This window comes from Primulina tabacum, chromosome 2 (assembly GCF_025594145.1).
Source record: "Primulina tabacum isolate GXHZ01 chromosome 2, ASM2559414v2, whole genome shotgun sequence".
NCBI lineage: Eukaryota > Viridiplantae > Streptophyta > Magnoliopsida > Lamiales > Gesneriaceae > Primulina > Primulina tabacum.
In genome coordinates, this window is record NC_134551.1 from 7072082 (window position 1) to 7099126 (window position 27045).

Consider the following 27045-nt stretch of genomic DNA (forward strand, 5'->3'; position numbering starts at 1 on the left):
TGAACCGGGCCGAAGATCTCCAGTGAGGCCTCTAAACGATGGCGTATCATTGTCGTCCCTTTGCCTGTATCGCACTCGGCTTTCAAACCAACAGCTTGACAGCGATACACTGAACATTAGAGATCCTCGAGTCATTCTTCATTCATACCATTTCATTTCAACATTAATATTCTTGAATTATTTCCGAACATCATTTCATTGATCTCCAAAAATTTGTTATGCGATCGTTCTGACTGATCGAGATCACCTGTTGATTTGCCTCTTTATTCCATGATTCTAAAGTGTAGGACGTTTCTGTTTCAGTAATAAGTTGATTCGATGGCATCGTGGCTGAAAGCGGCCGAAGGTAGGATTATCTTTTTTTGCGCTATTCTGGAATATGAAATGATCTGAATTTAGTGTTTCTTGTATTTTTTTTCTTGTCAAACGTATTTGTTTTCTTGTCTTTGACTGTTTGGAAATGTAGAAACTTGCACATTATGGCACGCATTGCCTTGTTCCTCAGACCTCAGGGACTGCAAACTTAGTTTTACTGAAGGGGAAAAAATTTGTAGTTTGTTGAATTGTGTATCTTGTTAATTGAATTAAAATATCATGTTGAACCTTATAATGTATAGGTTTGATAATTCGTGTATGATTGTTGTGCTAGATTTATTTGAAGTAGTGGACCGAAGGGCAAAGCTTGTGGTTGGTGAACAATCGGACGAGCTGCCAGTTACCACCTCAGGTATGTGTTTGAGAAATTTCATCACTCTTTTCTGACAGAAGTATTGCTGGTCAATCGCAAACTATTACTTTGAGCTAGATTGTCCCTAATGAAGATGGCAGTATTGTTTTATTCATCTTTGTCCAAAGACATGACAGATTTTAATTCCTTAATGTTTCCCAATATCATCATGCGTTCCTCTCCAATGGAAGGTCATAAATTTCTCCCAAAGATTCTTCCTCTGACTTTGTCCTGATCTCGGTTTAATCCTGCCAGAAAATCATGTAACATTTATTTATCAAGATGTGCTTTAAATGTGACATGGTGTTCAGCATCTGCCCTGTCAGTTTCGTGAAACACATCAAGCTACTGTTAAAGAACTTGAAGAGAATTATCTTATGTAGTTACCTCTGAAATTCCTTGACAAAAGTGCTCAAGGTTCATATTAATATCCAACACTTGAGAAGTATTCTCAAGATTTGAATAATTTTCTGCAATAGTATCCCCAAATTGCCTTTGCAGGCTTAAAAAAACATTAGTCAAGTGTGGCTGATGTTGGTCTCCATTGAATTAGTGAGTGATGCTATTACAGTCAAATTCTTGAATTCCCATGCTGAGTTGGATTGTCTTGACTCGGTTTCGTGCCTCTCCAATGAGAGATTCCATTTCCCTCTACCTTAAATTGCCGTTAGAACTTAGAATGCATTGAGATCACCAAAGGAAGTTCGGCATCTAATTTGTGGTTGGCAATGAGAAGAGTGGAATGATCATGTACTATAATGATTATTGTACAACAATAGTTTATTTTATTTGCTGGTTAGTAGGGTTGGAGTGGAATAGACGGTTTTTTGACAGTTTAGAAGAGTCAGTTGAAGAATTTTAGGACAAGATTAAGATTCAGACGTCTAGTTGGAGTGAGAAGTGTGTAGAGTTTAAAAACTTATCGATTTCAGACTTAATGAGAAATTGGAGTTATACATGTCGATTTGTGCAGAGGGTTTTGTCTTTTTTACTTCTTTATGTACGGATCACTTGTCTGGTATCTGTAATTATTGTTTCTAGTTAATTAATATATTATAGTTTCCTATCAAAAAAATTATTGAATTTTGAGAAATAGAAATTTTGGAACTAGTCCCCATTCAGGATGTTTATTCCATATGCGTCCATGATTGAGAGGCAAAGGTCTTGGGCCTTTTTTGTTACCTGCCATGCAGATAGGAGGAAAAACAAATTTTTAATTATAATTTTCAATTACAGCAGCAAATAATTAATACAAAAGTGATCAAGATGGAAAGGAAAAAACTAATTTAAGGCATTTACACAACTTTAAATCAGGGATTTACAAACAAAAAAAGATATGATTAACTTTCTCAATGATATTAACCTTTAATCTTATGGACTATATTTCTTTCACTATCAATCTCTTTTTATTTTTATTTCATTATATAAAACGATATTATATTAATTAAAAATATTAATCATAAAAAGTGGACCAGAGGTTCACACAAAACGAAGTAAGTAGATTAACATAATACTATACCTCAATTTCTATACAAATCTGAGCCCGCGAACGATTTGAACTCTATATTCCTCAAACTTCATCAAGGAACCCTGAATTTAATCTTGTCCCAACACTCATCAATCGAGTCTTCTTGGTCTTAAAAAAATCCTCCTATTCCTTTCATCAAGCTGGACTTCGCCAATGCTTTAAACCCAAGAGAGGGCGAAAAAAGACAATGGATGATAAAATGGTTCTGAATCTTCATCTGTTGCCGACATAGCACACACAAATTTGGACAAAGAGAACAAGAAGGAAATATTTTTTTGCAACTTCTCAGACGTTGGTGATTTCCCAAGCGCTGCAATCCACAAGAGTACTTGCAACTTGGATGGAATAGGCGCTTTCCAAATTGTTTGATAAAGAGAAAAAGAGGGTTAACAAGAATATGAAAATAAAGAGTCGAATAGAGATTTCTTGTCCGTTATCTGTAACTATTGATCCCATTTAATGAATATAATATAGTTTTCTCTATAAATAAAAAGAAGAAATAGAAGCACACACCTCATTAACTTTCCCACTGCTACTCTCAACGACTTTGTTTATAATCTATAAATTTGATCTTTTCCCAAACAATCTTCAACTGATTCTGTTATATCATCGAAGATCCTACTGTTTCGCACCAGCCAGATTGACCAAAATATACAATGGACCATCACACTCCGAAAATTACTGCATCTCTTCCCAATATCATGAACAATATCTAAACAAAAAATTCGCGCGCTGATCTTGGAGCAACCCACACCAAACCCAACTCCTCCAAAGCTTTGGACCAAATACAAGTCGTGAATGGACAATGCATAAGCATATGATCTTGAGTTTCCTCCTCTTTCGGGCAGTATACACACCAATTTGGACATAGTATCTCTTTTGCAACATATCACAAGTTGGCAATTTACCCAGAGCCACATATCACGAGAATACTTGAACCTTATGTGGGATTGGTCTTCCCAAATAGATTGAAAAGAAGGAAATAACGGAAAGGCACTGATCGGGAAGAAAGACTCCTAAAAAGATTTAACAGAAAAGACCCTTAAAGAATCCCCTTCCCAAACTCTGATATCTACAACGTCCACATCCAACTTAACATTATCTAAACACCCTAACAAAGAACTCAACTCATTCACTTCCTCGTCACTCAAATCCCTACGCAAGTGCAAGATCCAGTATAAAGAAGAACAAGCTCTGTCCCTCTTCTTGAATGAACCGGATAATAGGCTTGTTATGAAGTGAAGAAATCTGAAATAAAGATGAGTAAAGGGTTTTGAAAGATGAATCTCCCCCACCACTTTTCCTTCCAAAATCTAATGATATTCCCCCCTTTAGCCACTGCTTTCACTAATTTATGAAAAGCCTTGTAAGTTTGAGAAATAAATTTCCACGGGCTTCTGAATGTAATATTCATTGCTAAAGCCACATCCCATCCATTTTTTTGCATCCTATATTTGCTGGCAATAACCTTATTCCATAACGGCTCCCCCTTGACAGAGCATCTCCAGTAGCATTTTCCCAAAAATGTCTTATTCCTCAAACATATGTTCCCAATACACAAGCCTCCTCTTTCTTTCTTTTTGCAAACATGCTCCCACACGACCAAATGACAATGTTAATCTCCTTTAGCTCCGTCCCATAAAAATCCCCTCACGATCTTCTCCATTACTTTCGCTGCCCCTTTTGGTACCCTAAAAAGAGACATGAAGTACATTGGAAGAGCATTCAAAGTTGCATAAATCAAAGTTAATCGACCCTCCAGGATAAAAAGGCTTTCTTCTAGCTCGCTAACTTCTTCGACATCTTAGAAACGACAGGTTCCCAAAATTTAGTTTTATAAGAGTTGCCACTTAATGGAACCCCTAGATATTTAATAGGCCACTCCTCTCTCCCACACCCAATCTCTCTAGCTAACCCCTCCATTTTTGCTTCTGTACAGTTGATTCCCAGCAATGCGCTTTTTACCAAATGGATCTTTAATCCCGACATTTGGCAGAATGAGTTTAGAATCTCCATCAAAAAATGCATATGACTCGATAATCCACAAACTCGACGTTGAAACCACAAGAGAATAGCCACTGCCCAAGGTAGGAATGTGGAGACTGAATCAACATAAAAGTACATGGCCAGTGAAGCTAAAGCTGGATGGTTAACTAAACCCGAAGACTAAGGCTAAAGTTCGCTAGGAAAGAGAAGGACAATTCTGGAAGGCTGGGTTCAGTGAGGGTAAGCGCAGGACTTTGAATGGCAAGAAAGAAAACTGTCTGTCTAGGAAAGGAAAGATGGCCGGTGCTAGTCAGAAGGAGACGGAAAAAGCAAGAAAAAATTAGAAAAGGCGGCCGATGACTAGGGTAGAGAGGGGCGGCGAAGTGAGGCTGAGGTCGTCGAGGGTCGGTGAAGGGCGGAGGAGCAGGTTGGCGGTGGCTGGTTAAGGTCGGGAGGTGATGGGCTGGGACGTCGATAGTCAAGAAGTGGCGGGCAGAACATTTTGAAGAGAGACAGACGATCAGTGAAGTGGGGCGGAGGTCGGCGATGGTTGGTGGTGGTCGGAAGGGTAGGCATTGGTTGGCTAAGGTCAGAAGATGATGGTGTCGGTCGTCGTTAGTCAGGGAAAGGTGGGAAGAGCATTTTCAAAGAGAGAATATTTTGAATATTTTGAATCCATTTTCCTCTTTATATTTTCACCTTTCTGTACAGACTCAATGTGCATAGCTTCTCCGTTTATCTTCTTCCCCCCACAGTGAGAATTCTTCTTTTTAGTTCACCTCTGCACTAGCTGCAGAATCTGTTTTACCTTGTCAAGTCCATAAAGCAAGAATTCTCTACCCCGCAGAAGGAAATTGCATAAAACAAGTTTGGTTCAATACAAAAATTATCATGTGTAATGTGAATAGTTATTACTTTTTTTAGAATATATATATTTCATGAAAACTAACAGTAGGAGTATCTCATTAATGTTCTGGTGTGTCCTTGTAGTTGAGAATTTCGAAAAATAGGACACCAAACACCCACACTTACAGCTGCCAGTGAACCAGTGACTTGGTCTCAGATTATTGATGCATCAGGCAGATTACTTTAACGTCAGTGACATTACAAACTCAGGCCAAGGTTGAGCTGTACTGTTAGTATTATAAAACAAAGCATCATCATGTCACATAATTTATACTGTAAAATCCCCAACTTCTCAAATTTGAATAAATAATTTCTAAGAAGTTAGAAAATTTAGGGGTAGTATGCAGATACATGTAATGAGTTTTCTTATTCCTGTTTTTTATACCTGCAGCAAAATTTTTAAAAAACATCTGGATGTTCGAGTCATTTTGCTGTCAATGTATCAACTACTGTGTGAGATTGGGCAGCCATTAATTTGGTTGGTTATATTTTTTCTAACTTTAAAATAAATGAAAAGACGGATGGGTACTGGGTAGATCAAACAAATGAAGCAGAAACTTGAAGATATAATGTTATGCCATAGTGCTTCAAATCATGGTTGTGCAAAGTAAAAACTGATAATTGCTAAACCATAAAGCATGGAGCTCTGCAAATAGAGTGGTCTATTAACTATATTTTCTTATGAATAAAAAAGTTACTGTTTAAAACATGATCAGAACTTAACATATCCTAATTTAGAATTGAAGAAACGTAACATAGTTTTGTAAATACCTGTGCAAATATGAGTTACATGGAATTCAATTCATCAAGACATTGGTAAACAAGTACCTTATCTCCCTTTCTCAAAGAAAGCATTGCAGTTATCTTAAATTGATAAGATTGGATACACATAATTAAAGCCAGTTTATTTTTAACAAGGAATTTTCTTCTGGAAATAAATTTATTTGAATTGAGTTGAAAATGTGCCTCTTGGTGTTTTGTTTCTTTCCCCCTTAACAGGTTCCAATGAACGAGGTTTTCAAGGAAAGAGGACGAGGACTAAAGCCCAGGTACTTCTCCTGCTATTTGTCGTTAGATTTTTCATACATTTATCTGTCATATCAGACACCCACAGCTCTTATATTGATATAATCCCAGAGGAAGCGATCTTCCAAAGAGGCTCCAGCATCTGTAAGTAATTTACAAGAGCAGGCCACCTCTGAAACATCTGAATCACATGCAGAATCTGATGGGAATATTTCAGTGCCTTCTGTTCAAAATCACGGGAGTAATTCAGTTATTCCCATTGACAAAGTTGACAGCAGTGAGCGAGAAACTGTTGATACAGAAAGTCCCATAACAGAGACTTCTATATCTGGAATGATATCTAATGATGCGATAAAATCAGTTGATGGTCATCCCATAGCAGAAAATTCTTCTAAAGCGGAGTCAGTGGCTCCAAATTCAAATGGCAATCTCAGGATGGAATATTTTGCAGATATATTAGTCAGAAGTCCATCAAATTCTTCCAAATTTGTTGAAACTGGGAATGGTAAAGCTCCAGTTGACTCCAATCAAAATATGACGCCAGAAAATGAATGGTCTTCTAGAACTATTGAATTTTCAGAATCTCAAACTCTAAATGATAATACACCTAGTAAATCTAAATTTCAGTCAAAGGATGTGGGTTTTGTGACTAAACCTGGTGATCAAGGAAATAATAACCAAGAACAAGAAACTATTACTTCCCATGTCAAAGTACAAGAGCGACTAGATGAGGTAGTGTATGCTTGAGCATGAAAACTTTGGTTCCATATTCAACTTTATGAGCTTCTAATGCTTAGAATAGTTGTTTTGTTGAGTAATTTTTTCAGTTCAACAGGCTCAAGGATTACTTGAAACTGCAATTTCGACGGGCCAGTCAAAAGAAGCTAGGCTAGCCCGGGTAAGCAGTTTTTACACTTCCATTAGAATGTTAGCGTCTTGTTTTTTAACCTTTTGAAATCTAAGCAACAGGGTTTTGTCATCATTTTTTCTATTTCACCTTTTGGAGGTTCTAAATATTTTATGAAAGTAAATATTTTATGAAAGTTGAAACATGATGAAACAAGAACATGCTGTCTGTTTTGAAATTTACATTTATGACCTGCATCTACAATAATTATTTAGTTACTGTTGTCTGGTTCTTGGTATATCAAAAAGTTAGATTGCAACTTTTATGTTTAAATTGAATGTTACAAGATCCAAATTTACTGTTTTTCCCTCTTCGTTTTGATCCATGATGCTTATAAGGTATGGGCATAAAGTAATGAAGCCACATACAGCATGGAATTAAATAGGTGGAACAGAACTTTACGAAATTAGGTTTGAACTGATATTGCATTGTGCTCAAGGACAAAATTCTCTCAACCATGTTCCTAAGCTAAGAGCAGCTGATTGTCAATATTGTGATCATGATGCTTAATTATATTTTATTTGCCAGAGAACTGTGTACGCATTATCATTGATTCGGCAAAGCCATCTTTATTTATTTGAGTCCAGAACCTCCAATGTCAACTAAACACTTGTTTTTGAGATGAGAATATAATTCACCCTTAAAATGCATTCCTAGTATACACATTTCACGTTTCTAAATTCTTCTCATGGCAAGCAATGCCAATTGTAAATCAATCCCAAATTTGTGTTAGATAAATGGGCTACAAATGTTATCTGTGTGACGATATGAAGCAAACCGATGGCGAATCATTTAAATAAGGACTTATGATGGAAAAAATATTTGTGTCATCGTAACCTGTATTATTGGTTTTTCTTTCTTCAATATGTCTTCTTACTTTTTCAGTTTTAGTTTTCTTTTGGTATTAAGAAACACTGTGATTTATAACTTTGATACTTTAAAGAGTTGAAAAATTGTAGATAATCAATCGTATTCAATAATATGAGTGACAATAGGGGAAAATTATGGTAAAAAAGTTTGCATAGAGGGCTTCTGAACTTTCTGATAAAAAAGTCTTGCATAGATGACTTCTGAACTTCTTGATTAATCCCTTATTCATGTATTTTACATATTGAGAGATAATGATCAAATTAAGTGGCAGACAAAAATAGCTTTGGTCCATATATCAATTTTATTTGCAAAGAATACTGATTACCGTATAATGACTCTTAATGTATATATAGTTGAAAGAAAAGATCTAGTGTCATGACAATATGGTACTTCATGGTCGAGAACGGAAGGGGGAAAGTGGCCTTCTCCCCAGAAGTCCTTTTGTAAACTGATGACAGTTTTATCTCAGTTTTTTTGTGAAAATGTATTTGTGAAAATATGTAAGAAAAAAGACACGCATGTGACAAAAAGTGAAAAAGAACAAGTGTACAATGCGTCAACTTGTCCTTTCTTCACCCCTCTATTTTTCTTCGACATCATTTATTTTCCAAAAACTGATGCATGGATCTGATTTCCCAAGTGCTAAGATTTTTTTTAACATAGATTGGAGTCCCACTTTCTAGTGACAGTCATGTTTGTATCTTGTTCATTTGAACCACATATCATTTAGTTTGCCTTGGGAACTTAATTGATTAAAAAGTCCTTAGGTTCTCTGATCAAACACTGGCGTAAATTTACTCTTTCGTGAAAACTGAGAAATTAATGCCCAAAGCAATACTATGGTCTATGAGCATGGCCATTATTACTTATCAAGTAATCTTATATCAAAAGTGATATCTTTAGATGAGCTAAACAGCTTTATTTATAAATTTGGTCTTTCTGAATTTTTCAATTTAATTATCTTGTCCACGAAAGGGAAGCTTGAAATTAGCTTTATTTTCTATTACAATTTTTTGGCTAATTGTTCACTGATGCATGACTTTGGTTCTGCTACCACCATGTAAACCTTGGCATGGATAGATGTTCTTCCAGTTGGAAGAGCTTCGAACCATATATTTGTGTCAAATTAATTATGATCCATTTTTAAGGCAAAGAGTACCTATTGCTTTGTAAATTATGCTCATTCTTTTCTTTACTTTTCATAGAGCTTAATGTGGTTATTGCCAGGTTTGCGCTGGACTGTCATCACGCCTTCAAGAATATAAATCTGAAAATGCTCAATTGGAAGAGCTTCTCATGGGAGAGGTGAATAGCAAGCTGATCTACCTTACTACATGATTTAAACCTAAATTTTAAATATTGCACCTTTGCAAGTATGTCATTGGAAAAATAGACGTTCATGTTGTTATGATTTACCATGACAGAGAGAATTGAGTAAATCATACGAGGCTCAGATAAAACAGCTTCAGAGAGATCTATCTGCTTCCAAAAGCGAGGTGAGCAGAGCGGAGTCCAACATGGTTGAAGCTTTAGCTGCAAAGAATGCTGATATTGAGGCCCTTGTTAGCTCTGTTGATGCAATGAAGAAGCAAGCTGCTCAGTCAGAAGGAAATTCTGCATCACTCCAGGTCACTAGACATTCAGTGGATGCTTATTATCATTATTCGCCTTTTTATCAAAATAATTGGTTTTAATTGAGTTTGGTCTTCGAGCGCGGCTTATATTAACTTACCGAAAAAGGGTTCTTTGTGTTTGAATCGATAATATACTGCATTTTCTGTATATTTCATCTAGCTATGTGATATCATTCCCTCAAAATTGTGAGATGCAAACTTGATTCCTGGAAATGGTATATTTTCTTTGTTTTTGGTCTTTAATAGTTTATTTAAATTTTTCAGGCAAGCATGGAGTCGATTATTAGAAATAGAGAACTAACTGAAACAAGGATGATGCAAGTAAGTCCTTTGTTCCTTGTGATGTAAGGAGGCTGGTTATAGTATAGTCTAATGTCGTTAAGGTTGGTGCGGTATCAGGCTTTGAAGGAGGAACTGGCTGCCACTGAACGTAGAGCTGAAGAAGAGCATGCTGCCCATAGCGCTTTCAAGCTGGTTAGTGGATGCGAATTTGTTTATTTTTCTTCCTTGGATGTGTGTTTCTTATGAGTTCATTTTTGTGCTTATGAAGATTTGTAGTCTTTATTTCACGTGGTGGATTGTGGATCACTCATCCACTTGCTTTGTAACCTAAATTATAATTATTATAATGAATTGATAGTTTCTGATAAAAAAAAAAATTTGTGCTGTCGAGTTTCTTTCTCATTGCGTCCAAATGTTATTTGCTTCGTAGTTAACTTTGTAATCTTGAATTTCAATAATGATTTAGGCTGCTAGAGAAAGGGAAGTTGAATTGGAACAGAAAGCAATTGAAGCATCCACAGCATTAGCCAGAATCCAGGTAATGGATGAACACATATGAATATTTACTGTAGTCATTTCTTATGTTCTTCCTTCTTGTTTGATTTTGATCTAAATAACGTTATATAACTCAATTATCAGTCGCTACAGGAGATTCAATTTATATCTATATGCAAAATTTATTAAGAACACTTTATTTTAAATTGGCCCCTAGAGCAAGACAACTGTCCTAATTGAATAAAATTCTCTCTTCCTGGCAGTGCTAGCTACCACAGAGGTTGAATTTTCAAAAATAGCCAACACTCCCCTTTTAAACAACACCAATTATTTGTTTGTTCTATGTCATTATATTATTTTATTTATTATTATCTCTTAATATGAATTGTTCATTACTTTAATTTGATTAATTATTGGTGATTTTATTTTTATTAAAAATCTTATCTCTAGATGAAGTTAATTTAATACACGTTAAGTTATTTTGACCATCGAATATCATGTTTGACTCTTCCTTCCTAACAATTTACTGGTTATGCTTTTCCTCCAAAAACCTTTTTTTTGATCGGAAACTATCATTTTATTATAATAATAATAATTCAGTTTACAAAGCCAGTGGATGAGCGATCCACAATCCACCACATGAAATAAGGACTACAAACTCTTCAAAAGCAAATAAAACATCAATCTCTAACTAGGTCGGATAAAAGTTGATGCTGAAACATTGGTATGGTAATCGTCCATCTAGCTACTCTGAATCTGATCTTCTCCCATAATTCCTCCCACGAGTCTTCCGTGTCGTTGAAAATTCTGTTATTGCGCTCCATCCATTCGACCAAAATATACAATGAACAATGATGCACCAGAAGTTCCTAAGGCCCTTTCCATGGAGAAATCCATGCTCCATGACAAACATGTCTTTCGAAGCTGCCGGAAAGATCCACTCGAATCCCAAGTGTTGCATAAGCTTGATCCAAATACGTCTCATAAAAGAACAGTGTATCAAGAGATGATCTTGATTCTCCTCATTTTCCTTTCACAAGATGCACCACTGTGGACATAAAACATGGCCCGGTTGTCTTTTCAGCAAATTGTCACAAGTTTGCAATTTTCCCAATGCCATTATCCAAGAAAAAACATTCACCTTTTGTGGGATTGGTACTTTCCAGATGTTAGTGAAGTAAGGGAAAAAAGGAGTAGTAGTACTCGGAAATAATGAAGAGTAAAGAGAACAGACAGAAAAAACACCAGAGGGCTCCCCTAACCAAACCCTGGCGTCCACCGTACCCACACTCAAAGATGCTGACTCTAATACCCCTAGAAGAGAAGTGTATTCTCCCAACTCGATGTTATTCAACCCTCTTCTGAACCGAACATCCCACTGAATGACTGAATTATCTTGACTAACAAAGACCGAATAGAAGTAGTTAATTGGTTTGTTTGTGGACGAAGAGAGAAGAAAAAGATGAGGAAAACACTCTTGGAAAGACAACACACCCACCCACCTATCCTCCCAAAACCGAATGAGATTCCCTCCCTTAAGCACCGTACCAATCAAGTGTTGACAAGACGAATGAGACCGAGAAATAAACTTCCAAAGGCTTCTGAAAGTCGAGTTCCTTGCCTCCCTTATATCCTAGCCATTATCATGAAATCCATATATGCTTCCCAAAACTCTTTTCCACAGAAAATCTTTTTCTATCGCGCATCTCCACCACCATTTCCCTGACAGAGCCGTATTCCTCATGCGTATACTCCCCAATCCTAAACCTCCCCTATCTTTCGGTTTGCACACCTGAGTCCAATTAACAACATGGCAATGCGTCTTCCCATCTGCTCCGTCCCACAGAAAATTTCTCATCAATGTTTCCATTTGCTTCGCCACTCGGTTTGGGACCTTAAAAAGGGACATAAAGTAAGTAGGCAATGCGCTTAACACCGATTTAATCAAAGTTAGTCGACCGCCTCTAGATAGGAATGCCTTTTTCCAACTTGCCAGTTTAGTTGACATCTTAGAAACCACTGGTGCCCAAAATTCCACTTTCGTGGGGTTTCCTCCCAACGGTGCCCCGAGGTATTTAATCGGCCACTGTTCTTTCTTGCACCCCACTGTTGCCGCTAAACCATCAACCTCATCATCCGAATGATTCAGTCCCAACACAAAATTTTTTTCAAAGTTGATTTTCAGTCCCGGTTTAGTGCAGAACAATTTTAGCAGTTCGACAATGGCCATCATGTGTTTCTCAGATTGGACGACGAACAGAGTGTCATCCGCAAATTGGATGTGTGAAATTTCTATTTTATCTCTCCCAACCTCAAGTCCTCTCACAACGTTTGCCGTCTTTGCCATCAACCAATCTCCCTAACCCATCAATCACTAAATTAAACAGAAAAGGAGATAAGTGTTCTCCTTGTCTGAGGCCCTTTTCCCCCTTGAACTTCCCCCTTGGCCTTCCATTAATGAAAATTGAATACGAAACATTAGAAACGCAACCCGTAATCCACTTCCTCCACTTATTCCCAAACCCCTTCTTTGTTTTAAACAAACATCTATTTGTATTTGTTTTAAAGGAAAAACTGCTACATTAAACACACAAACAAGAACCAAATAAGTAATAAAAAACTTTATTGTTCAAGAGTTACATTCGTTATATGTGGATAGTTTATGAGTACATCCTTAATGTTCACATATATTACTTGTGCAGAGAACAGCAGATGATAGAGCTGCAAAGGCAGCAGAGTTTGAGCAGAAGGTTGCACTACTTGAGGTTGTACTTTTCTTTCTTGAATGAGTCAAGGTCTCTACCCTCATGCGTGTTCTCCACCAACCCATTCTCACCACTCTTCAAATTGAAAGAAAAACTGCATGAAGGGTATTGACAACATATTAAAAGTTTTTCTTACTTAACCAGGTTGAGTGTGCATCATTAAATCAAGAACTGCAAGATATGGAAGCTCGTGTTCGCCGTGGTCAAAAGAAGTCCCCTGAAGATGCCAATCAAGCGATCCAGGTTCTAAAATAAAAGAACAAGAAATGAGAAATTTTCTTCCTACATAAAATTGATAAACCCAATATTTGTCTACGATGTCTGGTTTAAATTACCTGCATCGACCATAGTTTTTAAAAAAACATTGTTTGCTGTTCTTTTGAACAACGTTGTCTCCTGTTCTGTTAAAAAAATAGTTGTTCGCCGTTCCATTCTCCATTGGATCAGCCCATCATTATTATTTTTATTCCTTGTCTCTTTAGTTTTATTCTGTCATCCTCTATGAGTGGGCTTTGTAGTTTCATACTTTTTTTTTTGCTTGTCCCTCTATTCCTTCCTAGCTTTCTTTTGTTGAATAGGTAATTAGTTGTCATTTTTATTATAACTATGTGTTTTTTGTGTGTGTGTGTGTGTATCTTTATTTACATGCCTACAGTTGATGCTGTTTGATACAATGTTGATGCTGTGGATGCGCATACATTATTATGGACCTTAGTTGTCAGGCTGGAACAACGAACAATGTTTTTTTAACAGAACAAGAGACAAAGTTGTTTAAATGATTGATTGGTCCAATGGATTAGTACCATGGTTGAATGTCAACTGACAGACTAGTTTTTATCGAGCTTCTATAAGATCATTCATGCCATATGTTGCCGATTTTGAGTTTTAAAAACCTGTGCATATAAGTTGAATGAAGTTGGCTTGATAATATTGGGGTATATTGTAAACCAAGAGTGGATAACAAGAAATTGACATACTTTTTAGCCACTCAAGGTAGCACCAACCTGTAGAATTCCGAGTGTAGGTCAGCAATGAGATGCTTTAGAGTTTAGACATCCCCAGTTGATGCTGTTTGATACAATGTTTTAAGTAAATATATGGAACTGTTAACCTAAATAGGCACCCCCGATCGCATACATAAGCTTTATCGAAAAAAGTAAAAGCCTTTGTGATGTTTCTAGATGATATGCAAAAAAGTATAGTGGAAAAAGGTTATTTTTGTAGCAAATCCAAAGAAAGTAATATACATTGTTTTCTGGCACTTTTCCTTAATCCACGAGCAATTACAACTTCATGTGGTTGAGAGACCTAGGAGTTGAGAAGAATGATCTTTATGTCAAAATTATGTTGGCGTGTTCTTCATTAACCTTGTCAGGGTCGAGATCCTAAATACTGAGGAATGAATCAAAACTAAGATCCTAAAATGAATAGTTTAAAACCACAAATATGAAAAAAAAAGCTGTAATGATACGAAAATAATTTAAGAGATGACAATTACTGAATATTGTAATGCTGAATGTCAATAATAAAAAATGAAAATCTGGCCAATAAGAAATAATAATCCAAACTGTCGAAATTTATTCTTGCTAAGTTTTTTGTCTGCCAGGATTGCAGTAAGTGATTCCTATTTCTACAAATTTACAAGGTAATGCATCATTTGTCTTCTTTACTGATGCCTTGTGATTTTGAACCTTCTGGTATAAATGATTTCCTTTTCTATCATCTTGCGTGGAATGTCAAATTAATACTCCACTTATGGAAAAACCGGACCTTTTAATGTGATATAGTTCTTTCGCTGGTAAAAACAATACTACTTGTTGCTTCTTCTTGATTTCATGGTTTGAATATGAAGGTACAGGCATGGCAGGAGGAAGTGGAACGTGCTCGTCAAGGTCAGAGAGAGGCAGAGAGCAAGCTTTCTTCAATGGAGGCAAGTTGATCTTGCTTGTAATTGTTTTCTCTGCCTGAATACACCCTTATACAATGCATGGAGGTTGTAAGATCTATACAGAAAAGATCATTTGGTGGCATGCTGGTTTTATGGACTGAAATCTGTTACCTTGCAGGCTGAAGTTCAAAAGATGAGAGTCGAAATGGCTGCAATGAAGAGGGATGCAGAGCACTACTCACGTCAGGTTGCCTTGTTTTATCTAAAAGATTTATTTGATCAAAGTAACGGCAGATGATGGTTTTTATTTTTAAAAGTTTAATATATCTTCTTTGTAAATAATGGTTTTTATTATGAAAGAAGAGTTGCAGTTTCTGCAAGTCTTATAAAAATGACCATATGCAAAAACGCAAGTGTAATGTCCTCCTCTGAATTTCTAACAGGTCAATCCATAGCTGTAGTGATTTGTGGGCTTATCTAGTAATATGGTTCTCTCTTTTGGTTGTATTCTTCATAGTCTAAGTTCTCAATCCAGAATATATCCAAACCTCTGGACGTGGAAAATCAGTGTAGTGTTTTATATTATTTATGACGTATTCAAAGTGTCTTTTGGGATTTGTTCTTAAATTTGTGTTGGAGGATATGATGCATGTTTGGCTTTGTTTTCTGACCTGGATATATTTTTTATTAAAGATGTTTTGTTATATAGATTATTTGGGGTCATCTAATTTTTTATTAGCGTGTAGAGCATTGAAATACAAAAATATTGTATGTTGTATTAGAATATTTACTCTAATACAATAATAGATAATTATCGAGATGCACTGAAAAGTTTAGAAGTAATGAATTTGTGAGAAGATATGAGACTGGATTACAAGATATTGTAAGTTGTTTTATTGCCAGAGGTGGAAAATATTTCTGTGGAAACAGAATGAGGCAAGGCCCATATCTTCAATAATGGAAATATTGGTGAAGTTAAATATAGCGCAAAATCTACTGAGACGGTAGTTTGTTTTACTATTCTAACAGCTGCACTGGGAAAAGTTTGTAGAGGTTACATGTGTACTTAAGCTGATGGTGATAATTAATGACATTTTTGTGCAAATCACCATTGATTATGCAGTTTCAGAACTGAATTGTGGTTAGCATTGAAGTGTTGGCTACAAGGATGAAAAAAGTTTTGTCACATACATTGTCCGAATCTCAAAATGCATTTACAGAAGGAAAACAAATTTTGGATTGTTGTTTGATTGCTAACGAGTTGGTGGAAGAAGGGAAGAAGAAAAAAAAGAAAGGTTGGGTCTTGAAAATTGATTTTGAAAAAGCATATGACAATGTGGAGTGGAATTTCTTGGATTTCGTGTTACAGAAAAAGGGATTCGGAGATAGATGGAGAAGATGGATAAGAGGATGCGTATCTAATGTTTCGTTTTCCATCATGATCAATGGGAGACCTCGGGGGAAATTTAAAGCAAATAGAGGGCTGCGACAAGGAGATCCTCTATCACCATTTTTGTTTAATATGGTAGTTGATGTTTTGGGAAGCTTGATTGATAAAGCAAAAGAGGAGAATTTAATCAAAGGGTTCGAAGTGGGACGAGAAAACGTGGAAGTATCACATATACAGTTTGCGGATGACACATTGTTTTTCGTTCAAAAGGAGGTTCACCTAAACTTTTTGGTGCAAATATTGAAGTTGTTTTGTGATATATCAGGACTTAGGATCAATTGGGATAAGAGTGCTTTATTGGGCTTATGTCAAGATGAAGTTGAAGAGGAGGAAGTAGCCCAGAGGATTGGTTGTCGAAGGGATCTATGGCCGATTACATACTTGGGAGTTCCTTTAGGTGGCAATCCACTGAAAGTGTCTTTTTGGGATCCAATCATGATCAGGATTACCAGAAAATTGGCAACGTGGAAAAAGGCTTTTTTGTCAAAAGGGGGAAGAGTAACATTGATTGCTGCGGTGTTGATTGCTTTGCCGATATACTATCCGTCACTCTTCAGGGTACCGAAAAGAGTAGCGGGGAAGATGGAAAAGGTAACGAAAGATTTTCTTTGAGATGGAAACGAGGGTGAATCACATTGTCATATGGTTGGGTGGGAACAAGTTTGTAGGCCGAAAGAGAAAGGAGCCTTGGGTATTGGAAACATTTGCTTGAGGAACAAAGCGCTTTTGGGAAAATGGTGGTGGAGGTTTAACGTTGAAAATGAGCCGTTGTGGAAAAGAATTATAAGGAGTAAATATGGGTTACAAGAAAATGGTTGAGATGCAGGGTTGGCGATGAATGTGACGTTTAAATGTCCGTGGAAATTTATCTCTAGAACTTACCCGACATATCACCGACTACAGAGATTAGTGGTTAGAGGGGGGACTGAAAATCAGGTTTTGGGAGGATATTTTGTGGGGGGATTTAGCTTTCCGGGATTTGTTCCCTTCTTTATTTCGTATAAGTTCTGCTCGTAATTTGTCTATATCCCATTTCTTCGCTTTCGATTCTGTGTCAAATGAATATTCTTGGGATTTGCATTTTCGTAGGCCTCTCCGAGAGGAGGAGATTGTTCAGTTGCCTACGTTGTTAGGTATTCTAGAAAATGTTAGGTTGGTCGAAGGGGTCGATGATTTTCGATTGTGGGAAGGGGATCCGTCTGGGAAGTTCACGGTCAAGTCTTTTTTGCAATCATTCTTTTCCACGAATAATTGTGTACAAAATTTCGAATTTTACAATATCATTTGGGAAACACCAATTCCTTCAAAGATTCAAATATTTTCTTGGACGGCAATTCTTGGAAAGTTACCTACATCAGAGTTGATGCAAAAGAGATGACCTAACTGTGCTCTTTCTCCCAGTTGGTGTGTGTTGTGTCGTAACGATTTGGAGACGCAGGATCATTTGCTTATTCATTGTAAGCTTGCTAATGAATTGTGGTCAAGGGCTTTGGAAGAAATGAAATTTGTTTGGGTCACACCGAAGACAACACAAGATTTGTTCACTACGGATCTTGGACAATGGGTTGGAAAAAGAGGAAGAGTTTTTTGGAGGGTGGTGATCCATGGCATATGTTGGGGAATCTGGCTAGAGAGAAATAGAAGAATCTTTGAAGACTTGGAAGATAGTGCAGAAGAGTGTTGGAGAAAAATCAAGATCAAGATAGTCAACTGGATTGCAAATAATTCGGAGTTTCAGAGTTTATCCATACTAGATCTTTTAAGAGACTGGACTTATGTGTATTGCTAATTTCGTGTTTTATCTTCGTTGTTAGTGGACCACTAGTCCACTTCATGTAATTCAAAACCTATTTCTTCTTTATAATATCATCAAGTTTCTTATCAAAAAAAAAAAAAAAGAATTGTGGTTAGCATTGTATTTTTAATCATGGAAGTTGTACTGCATTTAGCTTTAGTTCTTCTTAAAGTCCTTATTTTTTGGTTCCAAAGGCACACTATGAAAGGAAATACATATGTTTCACAATGAAATTATCACCAATCTCAGTTGACAATTCACTTTTATATATGTACGGTATGGCCAGAAAATTTATGGCTCTTTTTATTAATTATAGGTGTTAGACAAAGATGAGGGTAGTAATTCTTTGCCATTGTTTCGTATTGAGCACTTCTTTTCAATAATGAATTATTCTGTCTTTTGTATTTTCATAGTGTATGTTGCACTGTATTTAAACTTGAAGCTGTGTATGTGTTTGAGCAGGAACACATGGAACTCGAGAAACGGTACCGGGAGCTTACAGATTTATTGGTATTTGTTTACCATCGATTTTAGTGTTAATTCATTTATTTAATCTTCCATCATAACTGTTTGCTGTTGAACATTGAAATGTCTTTTCAGTATTACAAGCAAACACAGCTCGAAACTATGGCAAGTGAAAAAGCTGCAGCTGAATTTCAGTTGGAAAAAGAAGTAAAACGTCTTCGGGATGTGCAGGTCTGAACTTGGTTTTTCTTATACTGGATATATTCCATCATTTTAGCCCTCCATTTTTCATGGACCTGAAATCCGATTTTATCACGTAATTTCTTTATTGATTCAGTTAGAAGCTGAAAGAAACAGAGCTCCTCGCAGAGCATCGTCCTCTTGGGAAGAAGACACGGATATGAAAGCACTTGAGTATGGTTGCTTACCTTTTTATGTGCCTCTGAATTATTGCGATCTCTTGTTTAAAGTGATCCTATTCTAAAACTTAAAATTCTTTTTTTTTAATCATGCCTTCTTCTGTTCTATTACATTGAACTGAGTTACGAATAATTGTTTTTTGACGCCATCTCATGTTTGTTTAATATAAAAAACAGGCCTTTTTGTTGGTTTTTCAAGGGAGAAAAGTTACTGGCCCCGATTGCTAACTTGGTTTCCCTGTGGTGTTATGAGTGACTTGGATTTTATCCTCTAATTTGAAAAGATGCAAGATATGTTTCATAATAGTGCTCTTGTTGTTGGGTCTTACATTACACTGATCTCACATTAATAAGATATGGCAGTCTGAGCGACCCATCCTTCTAAAGTAACAACTGGCATTAGTGCAATCCCTCAATGTCCCTTCGGAATGCTCACCGAATGCAATGACTTATGAAAAAATGTTCAGAGTCCAAGATGAAAGAATCATGTGTTTTTTATTCGTCCTGGAGGGAGATAAGCCAATCAAAAAGAAAATGGTGACGGCTATCTTACTTGTAATTATGCTTATATGATAATTTCTTAAGAAAAAACTCCTAATTACAACATGATATCTTGTTAGATAACTTACACTATTGTCCATTTTAGCACTTTTTTTATAGGAAACTAAACTATATTCATTAACTAAAAGCAATTAATTCCAGATTGCGGACAAGTGATCAGCACAATAACAAAAAAGAAAGACAAAAGTCCTGCTCAAATAAAAAACATATATAACTCAAATCCCTCAATAAATCTAGGGCTAAGATCGAGAAGTTCTTAAGCTCTATATGCTTCTCAATCCAACTAGATGCCCGAATATTAATGTTGTCCCAACACTCTTCATTCGATTATTCTAAACTATAAAAAAATCCGTCTATTTCGCTCTAACCATATTGACCATCAAATACAATGAATTATCATTGTCCAAAAAATTATACCACTCCAGCCAATTTCACGTCCAAAATCTGCACGAAATAGCTCGTGCGAAGATCTTGGAACTACTCAAACCGAACACATCTCCTCCAAAGCTCTGAACCAAGGGCATATCGTGAAATGACAATGAATAACCTTATGATCTTGATTCTCCACCTTTTTTCGACCCAGCACGCACCAATTTAGACACAGAGTAGATGAAGACCACTTTTTTTGCATCATCTCACAAGTTGACAGCTTACCAGCACCGTGATCCACGAGAAGAATTGAACCTTTGGTGGGATCGGAATTTTCCAAATGACGTGAAAGAAATAAAGGAAAACTTATCGGAAAGATAGACTCGCAAAAAGATTTGACTAAGAATAACCTAGGATTTTCTCCCCAAACCCTGATATGCTGTACAATTTTCACTCATTCTATGCCTCTGCCCCTTTCACGAGATATGCTATATAATTTTCTGAAATACTCTACTATGGTTGGCCAATCTGCTCACCATATGATGTTCCCGAGCAATCCACCCGCTCCAATTTATCAATAGATGACCTTCTCCTACAATGATTTAATAGGGAATGACCTTCTGTCAACCATTTCACTTTTGCTTTTTGATTATCTATCTGGTTCGTTCGACACATTAGCTTTTCTAGTGCACATTTGGGTTGGTTCCCTTCTCTCGATTGCTAATTCATATGACTCCTGACCCTCATTTTCTTGCTCATCCAACTGTCGAATTTTATTTTATAACTTCAAAAATCTCATTCTTACGTTCCTGAAAACCTCATTATTCCATATTAAAAGATCACTTTTGATAGCTTTAAATTTCCTCATAAATTTGTACCCTTCCCAACTCCGAAGATTTGAGATGTTCCACAAAGATGAGACTGCTAATTTAAAACTATTGTGTTTCAACCACACATTCTTGAATCTAAATGTTGACGGACCTCACTTTGCCTTAGAAAATGATTTTAAGTTATTCTTGATAAGATTGTCTGTCTGTAGAAAGAAAATGTATCAACCCAACCCCGAAAAACAAAAATCTGTCCAACCTACCACAAATAAGGGACGCCCTCAAATTCGACCAAGTATACTTTGTGGTTAACAAAGGTGGATCATACAACTCCAATTCCCCAATCGACGAATCAAAACACTTCATGCTCGTAGCTCAGGACCTATTATCCATTTTTTTATTTAACGATGTAACGACATTAAAGCCCCCCTCTAAACACCAATTATCCCCACAAATTACGCTGCCTTCCAATTCATCCCTAATATCATGTCTTTCCCTTGGCTTACAAGGCCCGTGAACTACTGAAAACAACCATCTAGTACAATCATCTTTTTCAATTTGTATTGAAACTGAGAACTCTCCAATCAGATTATCCATGACCTAAACCGATCTAGAGTCCCATACTACAAAGATACCCCATGATCTACTTATAGCATGTAGTTATATCCATTCGACAAACCTAGTCCACAGAATTGCAATAAGTCTCCCATCAAACTCTCTCTTAATTTCTTGAAGAACAACTATGTCCAGCCTCTCTTTACGCAAAACTGCTCTAACTAATCCCCTGTGACTACCTGAACCTCCTCCCCTAATATTCCAAGAACTCTTCATTTAACCGCCCCTATGACAGCTCTTCATTTAACCGAGCCCCTATGAGAAATGATCATTTATCATAATTGATTCCAAAGGTCAACCTACCTCCCGCGATTTGTTAAATCTCGACTCCCTACTTCATTCACCGGAGGCAGCTTCTCAATCCCCAACCTAGACAACAAATCCTCACTTCCAATCAGTTCTGAAAAACGCAATGTCAACCTCTCTACTTTCCTTTGAAGCATCCTCCCCTGTTCATCCTCAAAAAGGCTATCCACCAATTTATGCGGCTTTTCACCCATCTGTTGTTGCACACCCTCTCCTGATACACCCTTAGACAAACCCAAAACAAAAAAAGACGAAGGAAATAAAGAATTAAGATCGAAAGATTGTTTTAGAGGTGAAGTCTGTAAAGAAGGGATAATCTCTCCCACTTTAGGATCTGAAGAATCCTCGGTATACACTATGCCCAATTGCTTAGAACTCGGAGAAGATGCAAAAAGACCTATGTCCTCCATACCCAAACAAGTAGGCATTGAGATATCTGAACTAACATGGCTGCCAAACACGGATAATTCTGAGCTCTCTCCAAAACTATCGTCAATCAAATCATTGTGCATTTGATCCTTGCACCCCCCAAGACCTCCACCATTCGACGTATGATCCTATCACAACACTTGTACACTAACTCCTTTTTGTTTGTCTTCTAACTCCATATTTCAAATGACAAAGTAACTCTCTTTTCAAAGAAACAACTCCTCAACCTCAAATAAACCTCAAATAAAACGTAAAATCCTCACTGTTCGGAACACCGCGTTATTGGCTTGAAACGGGAAAATTTCAATGCGCCGCTTAACCGCCTTACCTAGAACAACCCGAATCAAGTCCCAAGAGATGTTGACCTCTTCCCTAGTCATAATAAGTGCTTCACTCCAGTCTTTATCCTTAAAATTAAAAAGTTTGACCTTATCCTAAAAATGTAGACACTAGTTTACGCCCTGCATGATCATCTTTCCGAAATGAATGATTATCTGGCTCTCGACATACACGAGGATGTACCAGCACCTATTTCTTCTCACACAGGAATTTGGACAATTGATTAACCAAGCACTTCCACCCCCACATAGCAATACCACTCGGTATTTAGATATGCTGCCTCTTACCTTGCTGAATGAATTTAGTCACTTCCAAAAAGCTACCTCTGTTATTAACAAACTTTTGAACAGAAAGTATTGCATTGTTGCCCCTGAATCGGTTAAAAGTCAGGCATGTTTTAAATTTAGGGATGTAATCCCAAAATTTCGAACACAGCCATTGGGAACTACCAAAATCTGCTTCCAACAAATAACTCGCATTCCTAGTTAGTGTAGGCAATGCTTAGAGGGGGCAATAAGATCACGTTTTGGGATGATAGGTGGTTGGAGGATTATTCTTTTAAGGATCGTTATCCTACTGTATTTTAGTTATCATCGGTTCGTAATAAGCTCATTTATCATTTTATTCAATTGGAGGGCTTTTTCTCCTATATTCTTTTACATCCTGGCTCTTGCATCTATGGAGGGACTGGAGGGATGAGGAAGTGAATGAGTTGAGCTCTTTGCTAGGGTCTTTAGAGAGGGTTGGATTGGTTGATGATATCAAGGTTTGGGGCAGGGATCCTTCAGGATTATTCTCGGTCAAATCTTTCTATGAGTATTTTTTCCGATTAGCGGTTTTCCTTTTTTTCTCTCTTTCATGTCATTTGGAAAATACCGATCCCACCAAAGGTTCAAGTCTTCTCATGGACTGTGGTGCCAGCTGCCAACTTGAGAGATAATGCAAAAGAGGTTGCCTTCGTGTCCTCTGTGTCCGAACTGGTGCGTGCTCTATCTGAAAGAGGTGGGGAATCAGGATCATTTGCTAATTCATTGTTCTTTCACGAGCTATCTTTGGCTCTGAGCTTTGGATGACTTGAGTTTGCTATGGGTAGTTCCAAGGTCTTTCAAATGACCTATTTGCTGCAGATCTTGGACGCGAACTTGGCTGGATTGGTAAAATTTTTTGGATAGTGATAGTTGGATTTTTTGGATAGTGATAGTTGGAGCGGAATAAAAGGATTTTTTTATAGTTTACAAGAGTCGGCTGAAGAGTGTTGGGACAAGATTATTATTCAAGCATCTAGCTGAATTGGGAAGCTTATAGAGTTTAAGAACTTCTCGATTTCAAATTTATTGAGAGATTGAAGTTATATATTAATATTATGATATGAGCAGGGTTTTTGTCTTTAATTTTGTTCTTGTGTAGATAAATTGTCCGCCACCTATAAATAATTACTTTTAATTAATATAATATTCTTTCCTATAAAAAAAACAATGATTTGACAAGTCTGGATCAAAGGTCTGTTTCGTGATGCTACCACATTGTTCTGGCTCCCCTTCAGTGGATGAGGCTTTGCCTTTATATCTTTCCCAAAGACCTGTTTGCTCGAACCAGCGTCTCTATAATTTTAACTATAGTGTGTTTGATTGAAACTTTTTTTTTTCTTTTTTATTTTTATTTTTTAGCATAAGCAAGAACCAGAGATTCGCCAAAAAATACCAAAACATGTTTGGGTGATAATTTTGTGAGGAAACTTTAGTACAAATGGCATGCCGAACCTGGTTCTCCATTACTTGAACTCTTGGACTTTCAGTTTCTGATATGGATGCGTGTGAAGTCTTCCATTGAACTCCTGCCACAATAATGGGCCCCAATATGAATTTAAAAGTTAGAGATGATGTTCATTGTTTTTCACTTTAGATATACCTTAGTTTACAAATTACAAACGTAGCTCAAGAGTTGGATAAGTTGACAGCTTGAGAATCAAGTCATAAAGTTTTGAATCTGCATACCGTATCTTTTATACTTTTTACCCAATTGTGTATATATATTAAATTTTTTGGTCCGATATTCTTTACCACAGGCCTCTTCCTTTGCACCATCGCCACATGGCTACGGCAAGTTTACAGGTACACTTAATTTGTTTGATTTAACTTCCCAACAACTCTTTCCCTGTAACACTTGATTGTCTGTAACAATACCGATCAGGCGCAGTTGCAGAAGGCAGCAAAACTTTTAGATTCTGGAGCTGTCAGGGCCACTAGATTCCTTTGGCGGTATCCAACTGCTCGAATTATCCTGCTTTTCTACCTGGTGAGAACAGAATCAAACTAGTCACACTTTAAGTTACTTGTCGTGTATTTAAACAGGCTGGCATATATTCCCTTTTGTTGAGGTATTTTAATTTTTGTGATATTGACAAGAGTTTTTCAAGTGAATCTTTGTCTGGATGATGATATATGGGACCAAGGACAGATGTTCTTGCGAGTCATTTGAATTATGCCACTGTAAATATATTGTATTCTATTATTACACAGAGTTCTATAGCATAACCCAGAGGAACTTGACTTCAAACCTACGCCACATTTACACCCAAGTCCATTTATCGTAGTTCATAGTCACCAAATGTCTTTTGTCTAATGGCACTGTATGGTTATGTCGACAGGTATTTGTTCATCTCTTCTTGATGTACCTCTTGCATCGCCTTCAGGTACAGAAATCTATTCATTTTTCAATCATGACGAAATGCTTGATAAGTAAGAAAACAAAAATACAATGGTAACAAGGTTATACTACTTGATTATAAGTTTGTGAAAAGGAATGTGGTAGTTTTTGTGTTTTAACTTCGAGATTACAATCTTACGAAACTGATTGAAGGAGAAAATCAGCATGATTGGATATAAGAACTCAAATCAACTGTTTTGAATAATATTTGTTCTATCATATTTGTTTTACCAACTAATGGAATAAAACTTTATGCATGTTATTCGATGACTGTCACGGCTATTCCATGAGGCACTTCTACTTTCTGTAACATTAGTATCAGCGTCTTTTCCTCTTCGCATTTTGACACAGGACAATGTTCTTTTCCGCCAGCAATGTGACTTTAGCATAATATAAAAGGCACCAATATAATTTTATTTATCAGCTGGGTTAAAATTGCTTTTTCAATGTACTCGAATACCATGCATGGAGACAGTAATGATTTATCTTCTCATTTCACTTGACGTGTTCCATATGACGGCAGGAGCAAGCTGATAATTTTACATCTAAAGAAGTTGCGCAATCTATGGGTTTATCAAACCAGACATTGCCTTGAGCTACCTATCTGGAAGCTGCTACCTTATATTAAATATAGTTATAGCAGATAGAATATTTTCCGAGCGATACAGGGTAATTTTTCCGATTATCATCACCAATTTTGTGTTCGTTATTTACTGGACATTCTTACTTGTTGATCCCGTTATTAATGAGTTTGTCTTGGTGAATCAAACAAGATTTGTACACTGGATTCAACTAATCCTACTCGTATAATCGAGATATTTAACATAATCTTTTCAACTTCGAGGCGAATATATCGTTGATGATTTGTGCTGTTTGTTGTATGATTTTTGTTCTTTACATATTTACGACTGTTGACCGGATGTTTAAATAAGTTAAGAGTTTTTTAAAGTGTTTTATTACGCATGAGCAGTTTTGGAATTTAGATAAATATTAAAAATGTTTTGTTTTTTAATTTTATAATATAAGTAGAAGCAGAAGTTCAAAATCAGAAATTCCAGATTATAAAAACATTTTCTTAAACTGTTTTTAAAACAGCTTTTGTAATTAATCGATATACTTTCTTAAAATAAAAAAAGGCTTTTATTTCGCTGTCTTTTTTTATTCGAATCAGTTCGGTTAAGTTTACCAAACCATTGGTTCATTTTTATGATTCAGCTGTTTTAATCATCAATTGAATCATAAATCTACTTGTATAATTTAAAATACTAATAAAAGAAGAAATGATTTTCCTTGTCATTTTCGAAAATTTAGCTATCTAAGTTGTGAGATTTATCCCTAAATTTTTAAGAATATCCATGAATTAATTTATCTTATTTCCTTGCACCTTGTATGACATACCAATTTTTGAAATATTCTCCCAAATTTCGAAATCTGCATGTTTAAGCATATTTAATAACTTAATATTGTCTATCCAAGAGGATCTCCAAAATTCCCATATAAAATATTCTCCAATATGTAAATCCTATACAATAAAATTCACATGCTCTTAAATTTCCTTACACATGATTAATTAAGAAGATTGAAAGATTCGGTTCTCACAACGGGTTCCTTAGCGCCTATTTTGTTGTGAAAATGCGCAGATAAAGCGCCTCATGAACGCCTCTTTCCAAGCGCCTAGATACAACTCCAAAAAATTATTTGTGTAGATCAGGTGCCTCAGTGCCGCCTACCAGGTGCCAAATACACAATT

General features: G+C 36.4%; 1 protein-coding gene across 2 annotated transcripts; it reads left to right on the plus strand.

The window, feature by feature from the left end:
* LOC142528782 (golgin candidate 1-like) lies at nucleotides 1–26144 on the plus strand. Of its 2 annotated transcripts, none has more exons than XM_075633962.1 (21): nucleotides 1–346; nucleotides 650–727; nucleotides 6147–6196; nucleotides 6285–6905; nucleotides 7009–7071; nucleotides 9178–9255; nucleotides 9375–9578; nucleotides 9849–9905; nucleotides 9984–10058; nucleotides 10333–10404; nucleotides 13064–13126; nucleotides 13271–13369; nucleotides 14985–15056; nucleotides 15193–15261; nucleotides 18722–18769; nucleotides 18860–18955; nucleotides 19062–19138; nucleotides 24655–24700; nucleotides 24780–24884; nucleotides 25237–25281; nucleotides 25819–26144. In XM_075633962.1, exons 1-21 carry the CDS (start codon nucleotides 319–321, stop codon nucleotides 25888–25890), a joined length of 2118 nt encoding a protein of 705 aa, XP_075490077.1. In that variant the 5' UTR covers nucleotides 1–318; the 3' UTR covers nucleotides 25891–26144. The 2 variants fall into 2 exon arrangements, with proteins under 2 accessions (XP_075490077.1, XP_075490070.1); XM_075633955.1 differs by having other exon boundaries at nucleotides 3–346; nucleotides 14979–15056.
* Nucleotides 26145–27045: the final 901 nt, after the last annotated feature.